Genomic DNA, 25,371 nt, shown 5'->3' on the forward strand with positions numbered 1-25,371 from the left:
TTAAATTCAGGCTGTAACACAACAACATGTGGAAAAAAGTCCAGTTGTGTGAATACTGTCTGAAGGCTCACAAACAAGTAATGACATCATGCTTAATTTCTGTGGTGAGTTACATATGTTTTCTCTCTCCATCTAACCTCTTCTCTATGTCTCTCTCTCTCTCTCTCTCTCTCTCTCTCTCTCTCTCTCTCTCTCTCTCTCTCTCTCTCTCTCTCTCTCTCTCTCTCTCACCCCCCTCCTCCCTCCCTCCCTCCCTCCCTCCTCCCTCCCTCCCTCCTTCCTTAATAACAGAGTATGCAGAGTTCCTTCATTGTAAAGGTCGTAAGTTTGTGGACTTTGATGAGGTGCGTTTGGAGATTGAGGCTGAGACTGATCGCATCACTGGGTCCAATAAGGGAATCTCTGCTGTTCCCATAAACCTCAGAGTCTACTCCCCTAATGGGTACGTACACACACACACACACGCACGCACGCACGCAACGCACACGCACGCACGCACGCACGCACGCACGCAACTGCCACGCACGCACGCACGCACGCACGCACACACACACACACACACACACACACACACACACACACACACACACACACACACACACACACACACACACACACACACACACACACACACACACACACACACACACACACACACACACACACACACACACAGACAGAGACTCAGAAACATACAGTGGGGAAAAAAAGTATTTAGTCAGCCACCAATTGTGCAAGTTCTCCCACTTAAAAAGATGAGAGAGGCCTGTAATTTTCATCATAGGTACACGTCAACTATGACAGACAAATTGAGAATTTTTTTTCCAGAAAATCACATTGTAGGATTTTTAATGAATTTATTTGCAAATTATGGTGGAAAATAAGTATTTGGTCAATAACAAAAGTTTCTCAATACTTTGTTATATACCCTTTGTTGGCAATGACACAGGTCAAACGTTTTCTGTAAGTCTTCACAAGGTTTTCACACACTGTTGCTGGTATTTTGGCCCATTCCTCCATGCAGATCTCCTCTAGAGCAGTGATGTTTTGGGGCTGTCGCTGGGCAACACGGACTTTCAACTCCCTCCAAAGATTTTCTATGGGGTTGAGATCTGGAGACTGGCTAGGCCACTCCAGGACCTTGAAATGCTTCTTACGAAGCCACTCCTTCGTTGTCCGGGCGGTGTGTTTGGGATCATTGTCATGCTGAAAGACCCAGCCACGTTTCATCTTCAATGCCCTTGCTGATGGAAGGAGGTTTTCACTCAAAATCTCACGATACATGGCCCCATTCATTCTTTCCCTTTACACGGATCAGTCATCCTGGTCCCTTTGCAGAAAAAACAGCCCCAAAGCATGATGTTTTCACCCCCATGCTTCACAGTAGGTATGGTGTTCTTTGGATGCATCTCAGCATTTTTTGTCCTCCAAACACGACGAGTTGAGTTTTTACCAAAAAGTTATATTTTGGTTTCATCTGACCATATGACATTTTCCCAATCCTCTTCTGGATGCACTCTAGCAAACTTCAGACGGGCCTGGACATTTACTGGCTTAAGCAGGGGGACACGTCTAGCACTGCAGGATTTGAGTCCCTGGCGGCGTAGTGTGTTACTGATGGTAGGCTTTGTTACTTTGGTCCCAGCTCTCTGCAGGTCATTCACTAGGTCCCCCGTGTGGTTCTGGGATTTTTGCTCACCGTTCTTGTGATCATTTTGACCCCACGGGGTGAGATCTTGCATGGAGCCCCCAGATCGAGGGAGATTATCAGTGGTCTTGTATGTCTTCCATTTCCTAATAAATGCTCCCACAGTTGATTTCTTCAAACCAAGCTGCTTACCTATTGCAGATTCAGTCTTCCCAGCCTGGTGCAGGTCTACAATTTTGTTTCTGGTGTCCTTTGACAGCTCTTTGGTCTTGGCCATAGTGGAGTTTGGAGTGTGACTGTTTGAGGTTGTGGACAGGTGTCTTTTATACTGATAACAAGTTCAAACAGGTGCCATTAATACAGGTAACGAGTGGAGGACAGAGGAGCCTCTTAAATAAGAAGTTACAGGTCTGTGAGAGCCAGAAATCTTGTTTCTTTGTAGGTGACCAAATACTTATTTTCCACCATAATTTGCAAATAAATTCATTAAAAATCCTACAATGTGATTTTCTGGAAAAAAAATTCTCAATTTGTCTGTCATAGTTGACGTGTACCTATGATGAAAATTACAGGCCTCTCTCATCTTTTTAAGTGGGAGAACTTGCACAATTGGTGGCTGACTAAATACTTTTTTTCCCCACTGTATGTTCATGCAAACACACAATCCTGAATGCAGTTATACACACATACATACTCTACCTCTCCCTCTGTAGATAGATGTACAATGAGCAAATACATTTTCCATTTGAATTTAATCATTCAATCTCTCCCTCTCTCTCTCTGTCCCTCCCTCTCACCCTCCCTTTTCGAACCCCCCCTCCTCCCTCCCTCCTCAGTGTTAAACCTGACCCTTATAGATCTACCAGGGATGACTAAGGTAGCGGTGGGAGACCAGCCAATCGACATCGAGCACCAGATCAGAGACATGCTGATGCAGGTCAGAGACTGTGGTTAGGGTCCCAAACAGCACTCTATTCCCAACTGGCACCCTATTCCCAACTGACACCCTATTCCCAACTGGCACCCTATTCCCTACTGGCACCCTATTCCCAAACAGCACCCTATTTCCAACTGGCACCCTATTCCCAAACAGCACTCTATTCCCAACTGGCACCCTATTCCCTACTGGCACCCTATTCCCAAACAGCACCCTATTCCCAACTGCACCCTATTCCCAACTGACACCCTATTCCCAACTGGCACCCTATTCCCTACTGGCACCCTATTCCCAACTGACACCCTATTCCCAACTGGCACCCTATTCCCTACTGGCACCCTATTCCCAAACAGCACCCTATTCCCAACTGACACCCTATTCCCAACTGGCACCCTATTCCCAACTGGCACCCTATTCCCTACTGGCACCCTATTCCCAACTGGCACCCTATTCCCAACTGGCACCCTATTCCCAACTGGCACCCTATTCCCTACTGGCACCCTATTCCCAACTGGCACCCTATTCCCTACTGGCACCCTATTCCCAAACAGCACCCTATTCCCAAACAGCACCCTATTCCCAACTGACACCCTATTCCCAACTGGCACCCTATTCCCAGCTGGCACCCTATTCCCAACTGGCACCCTATTCCCTAGATAGTGTAATTATTTTGACCAGATGACACCTTATTCTATATTTAGTGTATAATCAATGGGGATTGAGGGATTGAAACTCACTCCTCAGCCTGAAATGTCTCCACTTTGGGTTAGAACGTTTCAGGAGGGCGGGTCACGTGTGTTTTTAGGCAGATATACAGTATATCTTACTGTAATTAGGTAAATATTAAAGTAATATAGTACATCTTCTGTGTTCTGTGCAGTTCATATCAAAAGAGTAATAAAGTAAATGTTAAAGTAATGAAGTATATGTTAAAGGGGCAATCTGCAGTTGCTACATCCATTTTTGGATTTATAAATTAATGATATGTACCCATGGATTCTTGAAGAATATAACGTGTTAGTGCTTCATGAGTTTAGTTCAACTGTTGTACCGCATCAGAACCCAAAACAAAAGCTTGTTCTACTTTTTTTGGAAACAATGTAAATGTGAACAAACACTATATAGCCTCATAACATGGTTAAAACTATAATTGTGATATCATGGATGGTCAGTCCTTGCATCCATAGCTGTGCCTATGAATTTGAGAGTGGTTACATTTCCCCAGGCCCATCCCGCAGCTTTTTAACGAAGCAGAGGCCGGGAGGGAAATGTATTGTTGTTTCAACTGCTGATTGCCCCTTTAAAGTAATATAGTCTTATCTTATTTTTTATGTGCTAAAAAGTATATTTTCTATATGCAGTTCATAACTAAAGAGTCCTGTCTGATCCTGTTATATGCAGTTCATCACTAAGTAATCCTGTCTGATCCTGTTATATGCAGTTCATAACTAAAGAGTCCTGTCTGATCCTATTATATGCAGTTCATAACTAAATAACCCCGTCTGATCCTGTTATATGCAGTTCATAACTAAAGAGTCCTGTCTAATCCTGTTATATGCAGTTCATCACTAAAGCATCCTGTCTGATCCTGTTATATGCAGTTCATAACTAAAGAACCCTGTCTGATCCTGTTATACGCAGTTCATAACTAAAGAGTCCTGTCTGATCCTGGCTGTGACTCCAGCTAACCAGGATCTGGCCAACTCTGATGCTCTCAAGATATCTAAGGAGGTCGACCCTCAAGGTAGGGAGGGGGGGCAGAGAGGGGTTATGTCTGTCTGTCTGTGTGTGTGTGTGTGTGTGTGTGTGTGTCAGGCAAATTCGTCATATTTTATGTCTTCTAACAGGCCCACAATGTGGTTACTAAACTCCGATTTGGATATATTTGGCTGTTTTCGCTGCATAAAAGTGGCATTTCCATGGTTTTGGTCGAACTCTTACCTGATCTATTCATATAATGGGATGTTTGAGAGAGAGAGTGGAGATGTTTGAGAGCTAGTAGATTGTTGCCACAGAGACTGACCTGTGTGTTGACCTATGTGTTCCCAGGGTTACGTACTCATCGGAGTGATCACTCAAGCTGGACCTGATGGATGAGGGGACTGACGCACGGGACATTCAGAGAATAAACTACTGCCGCTACGCAGGGTGAGACACACATACACACACACACACACACACACACACACACACACACACACACACACACACACACACCTGTTATAACCTGCTCCCTGCAGGTCATAACAGGATAATAACCATCTCTCCTCTCTCCTCTCTCCTCTACTCCTCTCCTCTACTCCTCTCCTCTACTCCTCTCCTCTACTCCTCTCTCTCTCTCCCTCTCCTCTACTCCTCTCCTCTCTCCTCCTCTCCTCTACTCTCTCTCTACCCTCTCCCTACTCCTCTCTCTCTCCTCCTCTCCTCTACTCTCTCCTCTCTCCTCCTCTCCTCTACTCCTCTCCTCTCTCCTCCTCTCCTCTACTCCTCTCCAGGTTACATTGGGGTGGTGAATCGTAGTCAGAAGGATATTGACGGCAGGAAGGATATTAAAGCAGCTTTGGGTGCAGAGAGGAAGTTCTTCCTGTCTCATCCAGGATACAGACACATAGCTGACCGCATGGGAACACCACATCTACAGAAAACACTCAACCAGGTTAGATATGTAGACGCTATATCTACTGTCTCTCTTCTCTGTCTCTCTCTCAATTCAATTTCAATTTAAGGGCTTTATTGGCATGGAAAACACATGTTAACATTGCCAAAGCAAGTGAAGTAGATAACAAATAAAAGTGAAATAAACAATAAATATTAACAGTAAACATTACACTCACAAAAGTTCCAAAATAATAAAGACATTTCAAATGTCATATTATAGCTATGTACAGTGTTGTAATGACGTGCAAATAGTTAAATAAATTAAAAAAACATAAATATGGGTTGTATTTACAATGGTGTTTGTCCTTCACTGGTTGCCTTTTTCTTGTGGCAACAGGTCACAAATCTTGCTGCCGTGATGGCACACTGGTATTTCACCCAATAGATATGGGAGTTTATCCAAATTGGATTTGTTTTCTAATTATTTGTGGGTCTGTGTAATCTGAGGGAAATATGTGTCTCTAATATGGTCATACATTTGGCAGGAAGTTAGGAAGTGCAGCTCAGTTTCCACCTCATTTTGTGGGCAGTGTGCACATAGCCTGTCTTCTCTTGAGAGCCAGGTCTGCCTTCGGTGGCCTTTCTCAATAGCAAGGCTATGCTCACTGAGTCTGTACATAGTCAAAGATTTCCTTAATTTTGGGTCAGTCACAGTGGTCAGGTATTCTGCCACTGTGTACTCTCTGTTTAGGGACAAATAGCATTCCAGTTTGCTCTGTTTTTTTGTAAATTCTTTCCAATGTGTCCAATGGTTGGGTCTAATTGTGTCGCTGTCCTGGGGCTCTGTGGGGTCTGTTTGTGTTTGTGAACAGAGCCCCAGGACCAGCTTGCTTAGGAGGCTCTTCTCCAGGTTCATCTCTCTGTAGGTGATGGCTTTGTTATGGGAGGTTTGGGAATCGTTTCCTTTTAGGTGGTTGTAGAATTTAACGTCTCTTTTCTGGATTAGGATAATTAGCGGGTATCGGCCTACTTCTGCTCTGCATGCATTATTTTGTGTTTATGTTGTACACAGAGGATATTTTTGCAGAATTCTGCATGCAGTATCAATTTGGTGTTTGTCCCATTTTGTGAATTCTTGGTGAGCGGACCCCAGACCTCCCAACCATAAAGGGCAATGGGTTGTAATTATAACTGATTCAAGTATTGTTAGCCAGATCCTAATTGGTATGTCGAATCTTATGTTCCTTTTGATGGCACAGAAGGCCCTTCTTGCATTGTCTCTCAGATCGTTCACAGCTTTGTGGAAGTTACCTGATGTTTAGGCCGAGGTATGTATAGTTCTTTGTGTGCTCTAGGGCAACGGTGTCTAGATGGAATTTGTATTTGTGGTCCTGGCAACTGTATCTTTTTTGGAACACCATTATTTAGTCTCTCTGTCTCTGTCTCTGTCTCTGTCTCTGTCTCTGTCTCTGTCTCTGTCTCTGTCTCTGTCTCTGTCTCTGTCTCTGTGCTGAGTGATTAGTGCTTTTTGAGGTTGGTTCGTTTTCAGTTTGAGTATAAAAACAATAATCAGGGGTTTCCTTATGAAATAATGACCTAACAATGATTCTAGAGCTTTTTAATGAACATTCCAAAGCCAAAAATAGTGAACATTCAAAATGCCAAAACATTGAAAATATTCCATTGTCTCTGTCAGGTGCACATTGGGTAGACATCAATAGAAAAATAGGAAATTACTATGAAATAATACAGTATTTCAGTTGTGTATATTACTATTATATATATATATAGAGAGAGAGAGAGAGAGAGAGAGAGAGAGAGAGAGAGAGAGAGAGAGAGAGAGAGAGAGAGAGAGAGAGAGAGAGAGAGAGAGAGAGAGAGAGAGAGAGAGAGAGAGAGAGAGAGAGAGAGAGAGAGAGAGAGAGAGAGAGAGAGAGAGAGAGAGAGAGAGAGAGAGAGAGAGAGAGAGAGAGAGAGAGAGAGAGACAGAGACAGAGACAGAGACAGAGAGAGAGATGCTGATCGATTCAAGGGACATTTTCAACTTCAGCACCACCCCAACATCAACATATGTGAAAATGGGGTGTTTTTGTTGTAAAAAAGATAGAGGAAGATAAGTGTTTCCAATGACATCATCGGTGTTCATCATGAGATTTTAACCAATTATGATTAGGCATTGCCTACTAATTGTTTACTAATTGGTTGATGATGTCATTGGAAACACTTATCTTCCTCTATCCTTTTTACAACAAAAACCCAGAAACACCCCATTTTCACATATGTTGATGTTGGGGTGGTGCTGAAGATGATGAATTTGAAGTTGAAAATGTCCCTTGAATCGATCAGCATTACTCTGTCTCTCTCTCTCTCTATCTCTCTCTCTCTCTCTCGCTCTCTCTCTCTCTCTCTCTCTCTCTCTCTCTCTCTCTCTCTCTCTCTCTCTCTCTCTCTCTCTCTCTCTCTCTTTCTCTCTCTCTCTCTTCATCCTTCCTTTTTTTTGTCACCATATACCCATTTCAACTCTCTCCCCCATCCCCCCTCCCCCTCTAGCAACTGACCAACCACATCCGGGACACGTTGCCAGGGTTACGTAGTAAGCTCCAGAGCCAGCTTCTATCTCTGGAGAAAGAGGTGGAGGAATACAAGAACTTCAAACCAGACGACCCTACACGCAAGACCAAAGCCCTACTGCAGTCAGTATACACACACACACATTAATAAACCGTATCCTCACAGTCAGTACTTTTATGATATGACTGTGTGTATGTGTATATATATATATGAGTGCGTGTTTGTGTGTCTGTGTGCATGCGTCTATGTTTGTGTGTGTGTGTGTGTGTGTGTTTAGGATGGTTCAGCAGTTTGGTGTAGACTTTGAGAAGCGTATTGAGGGATCAGGAGATCAGGTGGATACAGTGGAGCTCTCTGGAGGAGCTAGAATCAACAGGATCTTCCACGAGAGATTCCCCTTTGAACTGGTCAAGGTACACACACACACATTTGTTTTACTATCCTCGTGGGGACCCAAAAATGTATTCCCAATCAAAATCCTATTTTCCCTAACCCTAAACCTAACCCTAACCCCTAAACCTAAACCTAACCCTAACCCCTAACCCTAAACCTAACCCTAAACCTAAACCTAACCCCTAACCCCTAACCCTAAACCTAAACCTAAACCTAACCCCTAACCCCTAACCCTAACCCTAACCCTAAACCTAAACCTAAACCTAACCCCTAACCCCTAACCCTAACCCTAAACCTAAACCTAAGCCTAACCCCTAACCCTGAACCTAAACCTAACCCTAAACCTAAACCTAAGCCTAACCCCTAACCCTGAACCGGCGAAATGTCCCCACTTGTTCAAACGTTCCTTGTTTTACTGTCCTGTGAGGACGTCTGGTACCTAGTAAAACCCAAAACACAGACACACACTGATTCTGTGTGTTGTGTTCAGATGGAGTTTGATGAGAAGGAGTTGAGGAGAGAGATCAGTTATGCCATCAAGAACATCCACGGAGTGAGGCAAGTATCTACCTGTCTGTCTGTCTCTCTATCTACATGTCTGTCTCTCTCTATCTACCTGTCTGTCTCTCTCTATCTACCTGTCTGTCTGTCTCTCTATCTACATGTCTGTCTCTCTCTATCTACCTGTCTGTCTCTCTCTATCTACCTGTCTGTCTGTCTCTCTATCTACCTGTCTGTCTCTATCTACCTGTCTGTCTCTCTCTATCTACCTGTCTGTCTCTCTCTATCTACCTGTCTGTCTCTATCTACCTGTCTGTCTGTCTCTCTATCTACATGTCTGTCTCTATCTACCTGTCTGTCTCTCTCTATCTACCTGTCTGTCTCTATCTACCTGTCTGTCTCTCTCTATCTACCTGTCTGTCTCAATCTATCTACCTGTCTGTCTCTCTCTATCTACCTGTCTGTCTCTATCTACCTGTCTGTCTCTATCTACCTGTCTGTCTCTATCTACCTGTCTGTCTCTCTCTATCTACCTGTCTGTCTCTCTCTATCTACCTGTCTGTGTCTCTCTATCTACCTGTCTGTCTCTCTCTATCTACCTGTCTGTCTCTCTCTATCTACCTGTCTGTCTCTCTCTATCTATCTACCTGTCTGTCTCTCTCTATCTACCTGTCTGTCTCTATCTACCTGTCTGTCTCTATCTACCTGTCTGTCTCTATCTACCTGTCTGTCTCTCTCTATCTACCTGTCTGTCTCTCTCTATCTACCTGTCTGTCTGTCTCTCTCTATCTACCTGTCTGTCTGTCTCTCTATCTACCTGTCTGTCTCTCTCTATCTACCTGTCTGTCTCTCTCTATCTACCTGTCTGTCTCTCTCTATCTACCTGTCTGTCTCTCTCTATCTACCTGTCTGTCTGTCTCTCTATCTACATGTCTGTCTCTCTCTATCTACCTGTCTGTCTCTCTCCATCTACCTGTCTGTCTCTCTCTATCTACCTGTCTGTCTCTCTCTATCTACCTGTCTGTGTCTCTCTATCTACCTGTCTGTCTCTCTATCTACCTGTCTGTCTCTCTCTATCTACCTGTCTGTCTCTATCTACCTGTCTGTCTCTATCTACATGTCTGTCTCTATCTACCTGTCTGTCTCTCTCTATCTACCTGTCTGTCTCTCTCTATCTACCTGTCTGTGTCTCTCTATCTACCTGTCTGTGTCTCTCTATCTACCTGTCTGTCTCTCTCTATCTACCTGTCTGTCTCTCTCTATCTACCTGTCTGTCTCTATCTACCTGTCTGTCTCTATCTACCTGTCTGTCTCTATCTACCTGTCTGTCTCTCTCTATCTACCTGTCTGTCTCTCTCTATCTACCTGTCTGTCTGTCTCTCTCTATCTACCTGTCTGTCTGTCTCTCTATCTACCTGTCTCTCTCTCTCTATCTACCTGTCTGTCTCTCTCTATCTACCTGTCTGTCTCTCTATCTGACTGTCTGTCTACAAGTGGTCCTCTGTAGCTCAATTGGTAGAGCGTGGCGCTTGTAACGCCAGGGTAGTGGGTTCGATCCCCGGGACCACCCATACGTAAAAATGTATGCACACATGACTGTAAGTCGCTTTGGATAAAAGCGTCTGCTAAATGGCATATCATATTATTATTATATTATAAGTTTGTCTGTCTATATATCTACAAGCCTTTCTCTCTCTCTCTCTCTCTCTCTCTCTCTCTCTCTCTCTCTCTCTCTCTCTCTACTCTCTCTCGCTGTCTCTCTCTCGCTCTCTCTCTCTCTCTCTCTCTCACACTCTCCCTTTCTCTACCTACAAGCCTTTCTCTCTGTCCATCTACCTACATGTCTGTCTGTCTGTCTCTACCTACAAGTCTGTCTGTCTGTCTCTACCTACGTGTCTGTCTCAGGGTTTCCGTTAGGAAAGTGTGGAGCCGGACATTTGACCGGCAGCATTATTATTTACCGGACATTTGATAAATGTACAGGACCCATATGCATTGGGTGCGTAACCTGATTAGGGCGTCCACCCACTGTGCTCAGGAATGACATAAAATCACATTTAGATTATGGTAATTAATCTTAACAGAACATGCAAGTCAAGGATGCAACGAGTGTGCTGTCCTTCTTACCTAATTCTGATGCGCACTTCCAACATGTTAGAATAACTGTCCACATTTACTTTTCCTCAGGCAACAAGATGAGTAACGAACAGCAAAATCACTAGCCCATGTCACTCTACTATCCCCCATAGTAGAAAAGTTTACCTATTCTATTGGCCAGCTTGTCGAGAAATAAATGTCCTATTCCAAACTGACCCTGGGACAGTTATGGGACGAGAGATCCCAAATTCATACCACCAGTATGTACATGTCTGATGCAACAGATCAGAACCTTTAGTTTAAAATGTTGATAAAATGTTATTGATTTATTATAAGTGGAGCAGCAGGCTGAGTGTTCCTTCCATAATACAATTAGCGGGAACACACCGTTGTCAAAAGGCGAACCGCGCATGTGAGCGGTTTCATGTGACAGAGATTAAAATATCTGTTGGAAATGTAGAACGAGCGGAGATCTAATATGCATCATCTAGCATGGGGTTGCTGATATGACCAGGATTGTTCCTTTGGCTACTGGGTGACGCGCTGATGAAGCCTGCCTTCCGTTGCCTCTGCATTTGCTATTTGAGATGCTGTAGCATTTGTGATAAAGAAGATCCATAATGCATATACTGTACATGCGCCAATTTTAATGCCAATATATTATGAAAATTAACCTATAGACGGATAAGCATGACCGGTCAAATGTATTTCCATCCACTGGTGTTTCCATCAATGATGTCACAATGGGATTGTTTCTTCTTCTCCTGGACAATTGGTCTGCGGCAATGTTATTTATCGGCTTTTCATTGGCCAAAAGCCGGCTATTAACGGCTAACGGAAACCTTTGTCTGTCTGTCTCTACCCACATGTCTGTCTGTCTACCTGTCTGTCAATCCGCCTCTACCCACATGTCTGTCTGTCTGTCTGTCTGTCTGTCTGTCTGTCTGTCTGTCTGTCTGTCTGTCTGTCTGTCTGTCTGTCTGTCTGTCTGTCTGTCTGTGTCTGTCTGTCTGTCTCTACCCACATGTCTGTCTGTCTACCTGTCTGTCAATCCGCCTCTACCTACATGTCTGTGTGTCTGTCTGTTTGCCCCCTCCAGAACGGGTCTGTTCACCCCTGACCTAGCCTTTGAGGCCATAGTGAAAAAGCAGATCATTAAGCTGAAAGAGCCCTGTCTGAAATGTATGGACCTGGTGATCCAGGAGCTCATCAACACCGTGCGCCAGTGCACCAATAAGGTACCGCACTGCATGGAGCCTGTAATGCCCTGTTATGCTACTTCAGGCCACATGGGGGCGCTATGAAGCTAGCCTTTAATGCTACCATGCTAACCAGGGTAGCGCACTGCATGGTACAGCACTATGTAGGGTAAAGTTGTCCCTAGACGCTGATCTGGGGTCAGTTTAGCATTTTCCCCACTAATGGTTAACAATTAGTTTAGGTTTGAATTAGGGGAGGGGAAGCTGATCCTAGATCTGTACTTAGGGAAGACTTCCCCCCCCAGAGAGCGTGGAGCCTGTAATGCCTGTCATGCTACGCCTGGCCACAGGGAGGGCGATGTGGAGCTAGCTTGTCTTGTAGTGTTTTCAGGGTGTTGTGCTGTTAGATGTGTGAGAGACTGTTTATGTGTCTCTGGTTCCCCCTCAAGACAAGCTGCTGGTTGACACGCATGCGGACATACGCAGACACACAGAAATACCATGTGACTTAGTGGATTTCAAAGACTTACTTCCTTTTCCTGTATTATCCTGAAGGATTGTGGGATGCCTACCTGCTCCTTGTTTTGGTTTAGTAACAGATGCCAGTAAGAACTAACTGACTAAACAAAATGACTTTTCTCTCTCTCTTTCTTTGTTCTTCTCCCTCTCCCTCTATCTCTCTCTTTTATTTTATTTCCCTCTTTCACTGCTCTACCACGTCTCTCCCTCTCTTAATCTGTTTCTATCACTTCCGGACTCCTACCACTTCCCTGACTCATCCCCACCATGACCCCTCCAACTCCCTGACTCCTCCTTCTCCTGCCCTACCGTGATAAACTACATCTCCCATGATGCTCCAGAACGGGCCTGTTCACCCCTGACCTTGCCTTTGAGGCCATAGTGAAAAAGCAGATCATTAAACTGAAAGAGCCCTGTCTGAAATGCGTCGACCTCGTCGTGTCCGAGCTCACCACCCTCGTCAGGAAGTGTAGCGGAAAGGTAAAGAGAGAAGAAGAACCACAGTGGAGAGAAAGATGGAGAGGAGGAGGGAAGAGAGGAGGAGGGATAGCAGCTGCGTCCAGTTTATCTCTCCTTACTCCCAAAGAGTACACTCGTTCACTTCCCTTCACTGATTTGAAAGGAAATTACTGTGGAAACTCCCTCTCTAGCCCCACGCCTCATTTTACATTTTTAGTCATTTAGCACAACCCTGGCGTTGCAAGCGCCATGCTCTACCAACTGAGCTACAGGGGACTGAGCTACAGGGGACTGAGCTACAGGGGACTGAGCTACAGGGGACTGAGCTACAGGGGACTGAGCTACAGGGGACTGAGCTACAGGGGACTGAGCTACAGGGGACTGAGTTACAGGGGACTGAGCTACAGGGGACTGAGTTACAGGGGACTGAGCCACAGGGGACTGAGCTACAGGGGACTGAGCTACAGGGGACTGAGCTACAGGGACTGAGCTACAGGGACTGAGCCACAGGGGACTGAGCTACAGGGACTGAGCTACAGGGGACTGAGCCACAGGGACTGAGCTACAGGGGACTGAGCTACGGGGGACTGAGCTACAGGGGACTGAGCTACAGGACTGAGCTACAGGGACTGAGCTACAGGGGACTGAGCTACAGGGACTGAGTTACAGGGGACTGAGTTACAGGGGACTGAGCTAGGGGACTGAGTTACAGGGGACTGAGCTACAGGGGACTGAGCTACAGGGGGGACTGAGCTACAGGGGACTGAGCTACAGGGGACTGAGCTACAGGGGACTGCCTCCACCAATCTAATGCGTTTAGATTTTGAGGGAAGTAGGGAACGAGTGTACACTTCTAGGAGGACAGAGGTATTATTGGAACGTACCCAATAGATTGATGGATGGAGAGAATGAAGAGAATTGTGTTTCTCCTACTTCTCCTACCAGTCTCCCCTCCACCCCCCTCCTCCTCTCCCTCCCCCCGCCTCCCTCCCTCCCTCCCTCCTCCCTCCCTCCACCCCCTCCTCCTCTCCCTCCACTCCCCCAGTTGATTGAACTTCTCCTCACCCCTCTGGGTAGAATTATTGCTGTCTGTATAGTCACTAACCCCCCCCATTAGCATTGGCCGCATTCCAGGCTGACTACATCTGACTACGTAAGCCAGATCTCACAACGCCTGGATAGGTGTTTAGCATATTTAACAGCTAACCACAACATATGATATAGCATTCTGATGCCTGACTGCACAGTCAGTGACGTGTGCGCAACCATTGTTTGATACAATGCAACGACTGCAATAGAGTAACACAGTATGAGGCATAATACCCATAAAACCTAGCAGTCAAACAAGGAAATGGCTCCAATTGTTTTTCCACCATTCATTTTTCCCATAGGGGATTTTACACTTAAAATAAGGGCTGTGTTTCGTGTAGGTTTACCCTGGCGTGACGTTTTGATAACCGTGTAAATCTCTCTCTCTGGGACAAGGTGATTTTATAAATATAGTCGCCTGTATTTACCCCCCAAAAAGGAAATACTATTTAGCTGCTAATGTGGCTATTATAAAGAACTACTAATGCCATGATGATCTCGACGAGACTGCCGAATCGAGGCAAAGGTAAGAATCTCTGGATTAACTATCTAATATTAGCTCAATTTAGTAATGAATAAATTGGCTAAATTCCTTTAAATTGACAATTTTGTGAACTGTCTTGTGCAAGTTTTAAATTGACACAATATCTGTTAGCAAAGGTGTCAGCTAGAGATGACGTGCAGGAGCTTGCAGGGATTTGTAGTCTTGAATGATGTCTACTTTTATGCTAATTAGCATTTTTGAATCTGAGAGTTGCTGAATATATTGATTAAAGTCACCTTGTCATAGAGAGATTTACATGGTTATCAAAACATCATGCCAGGGTAAGCCTACACATATTAAGTGTTTCTAAAATCCTCTATGGGAAAAATGAATGGTGGAAAAACGATTGGAACCATTTCCCTGTTTGACCGCTAGGTTTTATGGGTATTATGACACCTCCGCTGTGGGGCTCTATGTAGTCGGCCTGGAACGTAACCTCTGCTCCTAAATCCAACAGCCCCTCCCTCTGAACCCACAGCCAGCTCCTCTCACCCCCCACAGCACAGTGATTGTTGCTTTAACCTCCCTTCACCCCGCCCCTCCCTCAATTATCCAATCAAAACACTCACCTCCCCTTACCTCAGCTTAAAACGTCAACCCCGGAACCTTTGTCTTTATCGTTCACCCTATGTAGCTCAGGGGGAAGACATTCTGTGTGACACACCCTTTCCTATGCTTACCCAACCATGTCCAGTCACTCAACCTATACTTTGACCAATCAGAACGTTCCTCCTGTCTCTTTAAATCCACTCTCTGACTCTCACCTCTGTTCCCTAACTCGCCTTGTACTAACATGCTAAATCACAGGTGTCAAACCCATTCCATGTCTGCAGGTCTTCACTCCTCCCTCACTTGTACTAGATTTGATCCATTCAGACAGGTTAGTTAGGAACTCCCCTGACCTGGTTGTCGAGGTCTTAACTGGAGACAAGCTGAGGGACGATAACTCAACCAGCAGACAGAGTTGGACTCCCGTCACTAAATCAATCACATGGTATTAGTGCTCAGCTTGGGATACCTGTGGGATATCGATTACAGTATTGTGAGCATGCTGGCTAAAACCAGATCGAAATCTCCTAAATCAGATAAAACTAGCCTCAAACCAGTTTGTGTTAGTTTAAACTGGTTTTCCTAGATTCAAACTGGTTGATGTTAGTTTATATCAGATATACTACCAAGCAGGATCAATGTCCTATCTGCATGACCCCTCTATGTTGAACTGTCTGTCCCCTATACATGCATGTCCATCACTAGGGGTGTGCTTGTTTGGCTGGATGGGTGTGTGTGTGTGTGCGTTAGTGTGTGTGTGTGTCTGAGTGAAAGAGAGGCGTGTGCATGTGCATGCATGTGTGTGTGATTGTTTGTTTGTGTGGAAGTGTGTGTGCATGAACGTACTTGTGTGTGTGTGGGTATGTGTTTGCATTCATGCGTTCATGTGTGTGTTTGCGTTTGTGTGTGTGTGTGTGTTTGCGTTCGTGTGTGTGTGTGTGTGTGTGTGTGTGTGTGTACCGTCAGTACCTGCAGTATTGTGTGTTGGTCCACAGCTTGGCTCCTACCCCAGACTGAGAGAAGAGACGGAGAGAATCGTCACAACCTACGTCAGAGAGAGGGACATCAAAACCAAAGAACAGGTGAGAGGGAGAGATGGAGAGAGGGAGAGATGGAGAGAGATAGGGGCAGGATGGAGAGAGAGAGAGATGGAGAGAGAGAGAGAGATGGAGAGAGATAGGGGCAGGATGGAGAGAGAGAGACATATAGAGAGATAGGGGCAGGATGGAGAGAGAGAGAGAGATATGGAGAGATAGGGGCAGGATGGAGAGAGAGAGATATAGAGAGAGATAGGGGCAGGATAGAGAGAGAGAGAGATGGAGAGAGATAGGGGCAGGATGGAGCGAGAGAGAGATGAGAGAGAGAGAGAGATAGGGGCAGGATGGAGAGAGAGAGAGATGGAGAGAGAGAGACATAGAGAGAGATAGGGGCAGGATGGAGAGAGTGGGAGAGAAAGAGAGGCTGACCTGTTCTGTCTGTCCTGTCTGTCTGTCTCTCTGTCTCAGGTGCTGCTGTTGATTGACATTGAGCTGTCTTACATCAACACAAACCATGAGGATTTCATTGGCTTCGCAAAGTGAGTTGACCTACTTGTAACTCCTAGCAACATTCACCTGACTATGTACCTCCTAGCAATGACCTTTCAACTTTTACCTGACTATGTAACCCCTAGCAATGACCTTTCAACCTTAACCTGGCTATGTAACCCCTATCAACGACCTTTCAACTTTCACCTATGTAACCCCTAGCAACGACCTTTCAACTTTGTCAGTAGTCCACTTCATGTCAGTTGTCCACGGCTGCGTCCCAATTATCTCTCCTTTCTCCCAAAGTGTGCACTTGTTCACTTCCCTAAACTCCTTCTAGCCCATGCCTATCTGGTCTCTGTCTCCCCTGCAGCGCGCAACAGAGGACCGCTGTTACTGCTGCTGTTAACAACAAGAAGAGAGTGATGCCAAACCAGGTACCACAAAAAACGACCCTCCTCTCTCTCTGTCTCTCTCTCTATCTTACTCCCTCTCTCTCTGTCACTCTCACTCTCTCACTCCCCTATCCTGAACTAATGGTCTGTCCCGCTGTGTGTAGGTGATCCGGAGGGGCTGGCTCACTATCAACATAAGCATTATGAAGGGGGGTTCCAAAGACTACTGGTTCGTCCTGACTGCAGAGTCACTGTCCTGGTACAAGGATGAGGAGGTAAGGGGGGAGGGAGTGTGTGTGTGTGTGTGTGGGGGGTTGTATGGAAGACCGATGCACTCGTTTCTTAAACATTTGAACCAGGGACCGATGCATATTGGTGAATCGTTACATCCCTACAAGCTAGCTAGCCAAGTTCCCAAAGCTAGCATAATACTGTGGCTAGTGGCTTGACCGGACCGGACCGGGTCCGACCCTCAACCAGAGACCGCTACTGTCTTGGACATTCATGATATTCAGATTATGCCACCTAGATAGTTAGCTAACTAACTAGATAACTACTGAAACAGATGATGTCACCTAGATAGTTAGCTAACTAACTAGATAACTACTGAAACAGATGATGTCACCTAGATAGTTAGCTAACTAACTAGATAACTACTGAAACAGATGATGCCACCTAGATAGTTAGCTAACTAACTAGATAACTACTGAAACAGATGATGCCACCTAGATAGTTAGCTAACTAACTAGATAACTACTGAAACAGATGATGCCACCTAGATAGTTAGCTAACTAACTAGATAACTACTGAAACAGATGATGCCACCTAGATAGTTAGCTAACTAACTAGATAACTACTGAAACAGATGATGCCACCTAGATAGTTAGCTAACTAACTAGATAACTACTGAAACAGATGATGCCACCTAGATAGTTAGCTAACTAACTAGATAACTACTGAAACAGATGATGCCACCTAGATAGTTAGCTAACTAACTAGATAACTACTGAAACAGATGATGCCACCTAGATAGTTAGCTAACTAACTAGATAACTACTGAAACAGATGATGCCACCTAGATAGTTAGCTAACTAACTAGATAACTACTGAAACAGATGATGCCACCTAGATAGTTAGCTAACTAACTAGATAACTACTGAAACAGATGATGCCACCTAGATAGTTAGCTAACTAACTAGATAACTACTGAAACAGATGATGTCACCTAGATAGTTAGCTAACTAACTAGATAACTACTGAAACAGATGATGCCACCTAGATAGTTAGCTAACTAACTAGATAACTACTGAAACAGATGATGCCACCTAGATAGTTAGCTAACTAACTAGATAACTACTGAAACAGATGATGCCACCTAGATAGTTAGCTAACTAACTAGATAACTACTGAAACAGATGATGCCACCTAGATAGTTAGCTAACTAACTAGATAACTACTGAAACAGATGATGTCACCTAGATAGTTAGCTAACTAACTAGATAACTACTGAAACAGATGATGTCACCTAGATAGTTTGCTAACTAACTAGATAACTACTGAAACAGATGATGTCACCTAGATAGTTTGCTAACTAACTAGATAACTACTGAAACAGATGTCACCTAGATAGTTAGCTAACTAACTAGATAACTACTGAAACAGATGATGTCACCTAGATAGTTAGCTAACTAACTAGATAACTACTGAAACAGATTATGTCCTTTTGCAATGTGTCTAACTGTGTGTGTGTGTGTGTGTGTCTGTATGTATAACTAGGTGTGTGTGTGTGTAACTGTGTGTATGTCTAACTGTGTGTGTGTCTAACTGTTTGTGTGTCTAACTGTGTGTGTGTCTAACTGTGTGTGTGTGTGTAACTGTGTGTGTGTCTAACTGTGTGTGTGTCTAACTGTGTGTGTGTGTGTGTAACTGTGTGTGTGTGTGTGTGTGTGTAACTGTGTGTGTGTCTAACTGTGTGTGTGTGTCTAACTGTGTGTGTGTCTAACTGTGTGTGTGTCTAACTGTGTGTGTGTGTGTGTAACTGTGTGTGTGTGTAACTGTGTGTGTGTCTAACTGTGTGTGTGTCTAACTGTGTGTGTGTCTAACTGTGTGTGTGTGTGTGTAACTGTTTGTGTGTCTAACTGTGTGTGTGTCTAACTGTGTGTATGTCTAACTGTGTGTGTGTGTGTGTGTAACTGTGTGTGTGTCTAACTGTGTGTGTGTCTAACTGTGTGTATGTCTAACTGTGTGTGTGTCTAACTGTGTGTGTGTGTGTGTAACTGTTTGTGTGTCTAACTGTGTGTGTGTTTCCAGGAGAAAGAGAAGAAGTACATGCTGCCTCTAGATAATCTGAAGCTGAGAGACGTGGAGAAAGGTTTCATGTCCACAAAACACACCTTCGCCATCTTCAACACCGAGTCCAGGTGTGTGTGTATCTGTATGCGTACGTACGCGTGTGTGTGTGTGTGTGTGTGTGTGTGTGTGTGTATCTGTAAACAGTTTATGTAACGTTTAGAAATACTGAGTGTGTGTACTTTGTCATGTGTGTGTGTGCACGGTGTGCGTCTGTGTGTGTGTGTGTGTGTGTGTGTGTGTGTGTGTGTGTGTTTTTCCAGGAACGTGTATAAGGACCTACGTCAGATAGAGCTGGCCTGTGACACACAGGAGGATGTCGACAGCTGGAAGGCTTCTTTCCTCAGAGCTGGAGTTTACCCTGAGAAAGACCAGGTAAAACACACACAGGAGGATGTAGCCACCATAGACATTACAACCAGAATTTGAAGCGCTCCATATTGCTGGATGGGGCTGAATGCCACCCAAAAAAAATCGCTAAGGATCATGGTGAAAGTGGCCGTAACTAGCAGAGGATCATGGTCGATGTAGTCGTTTTCATGCTGCCTGAGAGAGGCCTCGAGGCCTGCCGTCTGTTTCAGCACGTGGTCCTGTGTGATGACAAAGGTAGTAGTCAGAATGGATCACTATTTAATGAAATATCTGGATATCTTGATGTTTAGCGAACTTTAAAACAATTCACTGTGGGGTTCAAACTTGATCATAATAAACACATTTTAGAGGCCAAAACTGGTGTCTAAAAAACTATTGGTTTGGCCATTCTGGCGATCGTAATTTACAGAGGCTTTCTAGGGCAGACTAGGACCTTTGTCACTGCTAGGTTGCTACACAGTACCCAACGAGCAGAGATCGTGACTTCACACTCCAGACCGCACGCTGGGGGAGTAACACACACACACACACAAATGGATACATAAACACGCAAGCATGTGCACACACACTCCCCCTCTCTCCCTCCGCCAGGTTGACAGTGAAAGCACAGGACCAGAAGAATCCTTCTCAATGTGTCTCATTCATCTCTCTGTCTCTGTCTCTGTCTCTGTCTCTGTCTCTGTCTCTGTCTCTGTCTCTGTCTCTCTCTCTCCTCCCCCATCTGTCTCTCTCCCTCCTCTCTCTCTCTCTCCCTCCCTCCTCCCCCCTCCTCTCTCTCTCCCTCCTCCCTCCCCCTCTCTCTCTCTCTCCCCTCCCCCCCTCTCTCTCTGTACATATGATCCAGTCAGAAGCACAGAAACATTTAAAACAGCATAAAGAAATAAGTATTTTGTTATTAATTATGGAGTGTATTTTTTATTTAAAAAATGGAATGTCTCCATGTAAAGAAGTCATACAAGAATCAACAAGTTCTAGGTATTCACAACAATCATTTACATTTTTTAAACCTGTTTGATATCATGATGATGATATCATATCCCCTGGTTTGAACTAAGTTCATTAAAGTAAGTTAGAGTTAAACAAAGAAATCTCTCTCTCTCTCTCTCTCTCTCTCTCTCTCTCTCTCTCTCTCTCTCTCTCTCTCTCTCTCTCTCTCTCTCCCTCTCTCTGCCTCTCTTTCCCTCCCTCCCTCCCCCTATCTCCCTCCCTCCCCCTATCTCCCAGATTGACAGTGAGGACACAGGACCAGCAGAATCCTTCTCTATGGACCCACAGCTGGAGAGACAGGTTGAGACCATAAGGAATCTAGTGGATTCCTACATCGGCATCGTCAACAAGTCTATCAGGGATCTAATGCCAAAGACCATCATGCACCTCATGATCAACAGCGTGAGTGGACACCTCACGCACGCGCACACACACACACACACACACACCACACACACACCACACATACGCCTCCTGAAGCACACCAGAGCACACATGCATACACACACACATACAACCTAAACACACACACACACACACCAATCAATCAAATGTATTTATTAAGCCCTTTTTACAGAAACCCCCCAAAGAGCAAGCAATGCAGATGTTTGAGTTTGAGTTTGAGTTTGAGTTTATTTTTACAGGGACAGTGCACATTAATCAACGTTTCAGTAAAAGTGCCGGTTTTAGCCAGCCGGCTAATTTTCAACCGCAGTCCCTGGGCAGGTTATTAAAAACAATTACAATATAGACAATAACAACATAAAACAAGACATAGCATACAGACATAGCAACATAGGACAAACAAGACGTAGCATACAGACCGAGCAACATAGAACAAAAAGCAGCAAGACAAAATTCATAAAAGCAACAAAATGTTTCCACACCTCACAAGTTACAGACAACAGACATGGAAAGCGGCAACACACAGCTAGGGACCATGTTCACAAATCTGATTGACCTTTAGCCATGTCTTCAAGCATTTTGTGAAAGTGTGATATGTAGTGCAGTTATGTGTGTCTGATGGCAGTGTATTCCAGACATGGGAAGCTCTCACAGAAAAAGCGGATTTACTAAAGGTGCTTTTCCTTAGGGGAACTACACAGTCACCTCTCATGGCAGCCCTTGTGGATCTGCTGCCATATGTTTGGGTTTTCTGTTTAACAAAAATACTGAGTGGAGGGGGAGCCAAGCCATTTAGGATCTTGAATACAAGACATGCATCGGTGTATTGCACAAGATTTTCCCAACTCAGTAGCTCATGCTTTCTAAGGATGTGACAGTGATGATGGCTATTGGGCTTCCTATCAAGCACTTTGAGAGCCTGTTTGTAGACAGACTGAATAGGTCTTACTGTTGTACAGCAAGCTTGGGCCCAACTAGTCCAAGCAGTATGTTAAGTGGGGGAGTATCATAGATTTGAAGTACAGTTTTGCTACCTCTGTAGTCAAACAATTTCGTATAAATCGGAAATTAGCTAGGTTGAATTTGGTTATTTGAATTACCTTTTTCACATGCTTTTAAAAGAGAGGTTGGAATCAAGTATGATGCCAAGGTACTTAAAATCAGATACCCCCTGGAGCTTCTCCCTGACACATAGACTTCTGGCTCAGTAGCATCTGTTGCCCCCTTTGTGAAGAACATGCAAACAGTTTTTTTCACATTGAGATGCAAACACGAGTCACTGAGCCACTTTGTAACCTGGACCATTACAGTAGTGAGTTCTTGTGCAGCTTGTTGTTTGCTCTTTGCATGCACATATATCACTGTATCATCTGCATACATTTGAACTTCAGACCCAGTACAGACAGAAGGCAGATCATTAATGTACAGGCTGAACAGGAGGGGCCCCAGTATTGACCCTTGGGGCACACCCACATCATAGCTAAGAGTGGGCGACAGCTCATTGCTCACTCTGACACGCTGAGTTCTGCCTTCAAGGTATGATTTCATCCATCTCAAGGCATCGGGGGAAAAGTTGAACTTGGACAATTTTGTGATGAGAATCTCATGGTTAACAGTATCAAAGCCTTCCTTAGGTCCAGAAACACAGCCCCAACAACGCCCCCCTTTGTCCATCTTGGACTTCACATTTTCAGAAAAAAGCAGTTGGCCATTTCTGTGGAGTGTTTCGCTCTGAAGCCAAACTGCATGGAATGTAATGTGAAGGGGCTGTTGTTGAGGTGGGCAATCAGTTGTTCTGCTACACACTTTTCAACAATCTTTGACACCACAGGTAGTATACTAATGGGCCTGTAGTTACTCACATCAGCAGGGTCGCCTGATTTAAAGATGGCCGTTATTATGGCCGACTTCCATACTCCTTGAAACACCCCGAGACCAATAGATGTGTTGGTGACCTTAGTAATGGGGCCAATGAGTGACTCTTTGTAGTTTTTAAGAAAGGTAGAGTCCATCCCAAACACATCTTTGGCTTTAGAGTTCTTTAGTGAGCTAATCACCTTGTCTACCTTTGACTCAGAAACCTCCCTTATGATGAAGACAGGTTGAGCATCATTTACTAGCACTGAGCCCAAGAAACCAGTGGAGGGGTTCTGTGTCAGTACCCTGACAGAGTCAATAAAGTAGGAATTGAAGGCTATTGCTATTTCGACTGCATCTTGTGTTAGATTGTTATTCACCATGATTTCTAGTCTTTTTGCAATGTAGAAGTGCAGTGGCTAGTAAAAACTCCCTAGAAAGGCAGGAACCTAGGAAGAAACCTAGAGAGGAACCAGGCTCTGAGGGGTGGCCAGTCCTCTTCTGGCTGTGCCAGATGGAGATTATAAGAGTACATGGCCATTAAGGCCAGATTGTTCTTCAAGATGTTCAAACGTTCAGAGATGACCAGCAGGGTCAAATAATAATCACAGTGGTTATAGAGGGTGCAACAGGTCAGAGAGAGAGAGAGAGAGAGAGACGAAACGAAACAGCAGGTCCGGGCCAAGGTAGCACGTCTGGTGAACAGGTCAGGGTTCCAAAGCTGCAGGCAGAACATCAGAAACATGGTCTCAGGTCCTCCGGGAGAGAGAGAGAGCGAAAGAGAGATAGGCGAATTAGAGGGAGCATACTTAAGTTCACACAGGACACCAGAAAAGACAGGAGAATTACACCAGGTAGGACAGACTTACCTTAGCCCCCCGGCACATAGACTATGGCAGCATAGATACTGGAGACTGATACAAGGGGGGTGGTCAAGGGGCACTGTGGCCCCGTCCGACGATACCCCCGGACAGGGCCAACCAGGCAGGATATAACCCCACCCACTTTGCCAAAGCACAGCCCCCACACCACCAGAGGGATATCAACAGACCACCAACTTACTACCCCGAGACAAGGTGGAGTATAGCCCACGAAGATATCCCCCACCACAGCTTCGTGCGCACCCGCTTTCTCTGCATTGCTGGCAGTGGCAGCGAAGCTGTACCCTCTCACGCTGGCTAGAACAGACGTTGGAGAAGGGTTATGCCCTCCAATTCCATCGGACCCCACCTCCGTTCAGGGGAGTGGTGGAGACGGTGATGAAAACGCCAGACAAAGTAGCCGCTCTGAGGTCAGAGATTACGGAACTTTTGGCGAAGGAGGTGGTCACAGTAGTTCCCCGAGAGCAAAGGAACAAGGGGCTGTATTCGCCCTATTTCCTAGTGCCCAAAAAGACGGGGGAGTGAGGCCGATTTTGATTTACGCATTCTCAACAGAGAGCATAACCAAACGGCCCTTCCGAATGCTGACGACAAAACGTCTACTGGAATGTGTCCAGAAGGGAGACTTTTGTACAAGCATAGACCTAAAGGACGCGTACTTTCATGTGCCGATACAATCACGCCACAGAAAGTTTCTGCGGTTCGCCTTTCAAGGGGTGGCGTACGAGTTCACGAGGATGCCGTTTGGGTACGCCCTGGCACCTCGAACATTTTCCAAATGTGTGGAGGCGGCATTGGAACCGCTGCGTCGTCAGGGGATAAGGTTACTAGCCTACCTAGACGACCTGCTGGTTCTCGCCCCGTCAGCAGAGCTGGCGTTCACGCACACGACACAGACAGTGATTCATCTCACGCGTCTGGGGTTCGCTGTGAATTGGGAAAAGAGCGCACCCTGGCCCAGTCATCAGATTGTCTACCTGGGACTACAGCTAGACACTGTAATGATGAGGGCGCGAATTTGACCCTCGAAGGGCAGCATTGTTACTAGCCCTGAGGAAGTGTCAGCTCGAATCACACGGTAACGGCGCTATCAATCATGTCACTTTTGGGTCTCATGTCGGCAGCCCACTCTGTGGTCCCGCTGGGGCTTCTGCACATGCGCAGAACACAGCGGTGGTTCGCCCAACTAAGACTAGACCCAGTGCGTCAACGTCATCGGTTGGTGGTGGTTCCTCTCTCGCTAAGAGCAGACCTGGACTATTGGCGGAACCCGAGCGTTCTCACGCACGGAGTCCCGATGGGCAAGGTGTCATCCTACATTCCAGTGTTTACAGATGCCTCTCTGACTGGATGGGGAGGGACATGTCAGTCTCAAGCGATAGGAGGTGCATGGCCTCAATCAGGTCGTCACATCAACCTCCTAGAGTTGGAAACGGTTCGACTGGTCTTGACCCACTTCGCGTCTACCCTTCGGGGTCGCGATGTGTTGGTTTGG

The 25,371-nt window shown here is 45.3% G+C and overlaps 1 protein-coding gene across 1 annotated transcript in view; it reads left to right on the plus strand.

Moving 5' to 3' along the window:
* The window catches only part of LOC123484180 (dynamin-2-like), a 37,864-nt gene that overhangs the window by 8,437 nt on the left and 4,056 nt on the right, over positions 1-25,371 (plus strand). Inside the window, 17 exon segments of the mRNA XM_045214214.1 lie at positions 292-441; positions 2,485-2,585; positions 4,227-4,361; positions 4,654-4,702; positions 4,705-4,732; positions 5,079-5,241; positions 7,734-7,876; positions 8,032-8,167; positions 8,638-8,705; positions 11,845-11,983; positions 16,100-16,186; positions 16,610-16,680; positions 17,004-17,067; positions 17,190-17,300; positions 19,336-19,445; positions 19,638-19,749; positions 20,971-21,135. Of these exon segments, the coding sequence (XP_045070149.1) occupies positions 292-441; positions 2,485-2,585; positions 4,227-4,361; positions 4,654-4,702; positions 4,705-4,732; positions 5,079-5,241; positions 7,734-7,876; positions 8,032-8,167; positions 8,638-8,705; positions 11,845-11,983; positions 16,100-16,186; positions 16,610-16,680; positions 17,004-17,067; positions 17,190-17,300; positions 19,336-19,445; positions 19,638-19,749; positions 20,971-21,135 (1,832 nt within the window).

This window comes from Coregonus clupeaformis, unplaced genomic scaffold (genome assembly GCF_020615455.1).
Source record: "Coregonus clupeaformis isolate EN_2021a unplaced genomic scaffold, ASM2061545v1 scaf0217, whole genome shotgun sequence".
In the NCBI taxonomy this organism is placed as follows: Eukaryota; Metazoa; Chordata; class Actinopteri; order Salmoniformes; family Salmonidae; genus Coregonus; species Coregonus clupeaformis.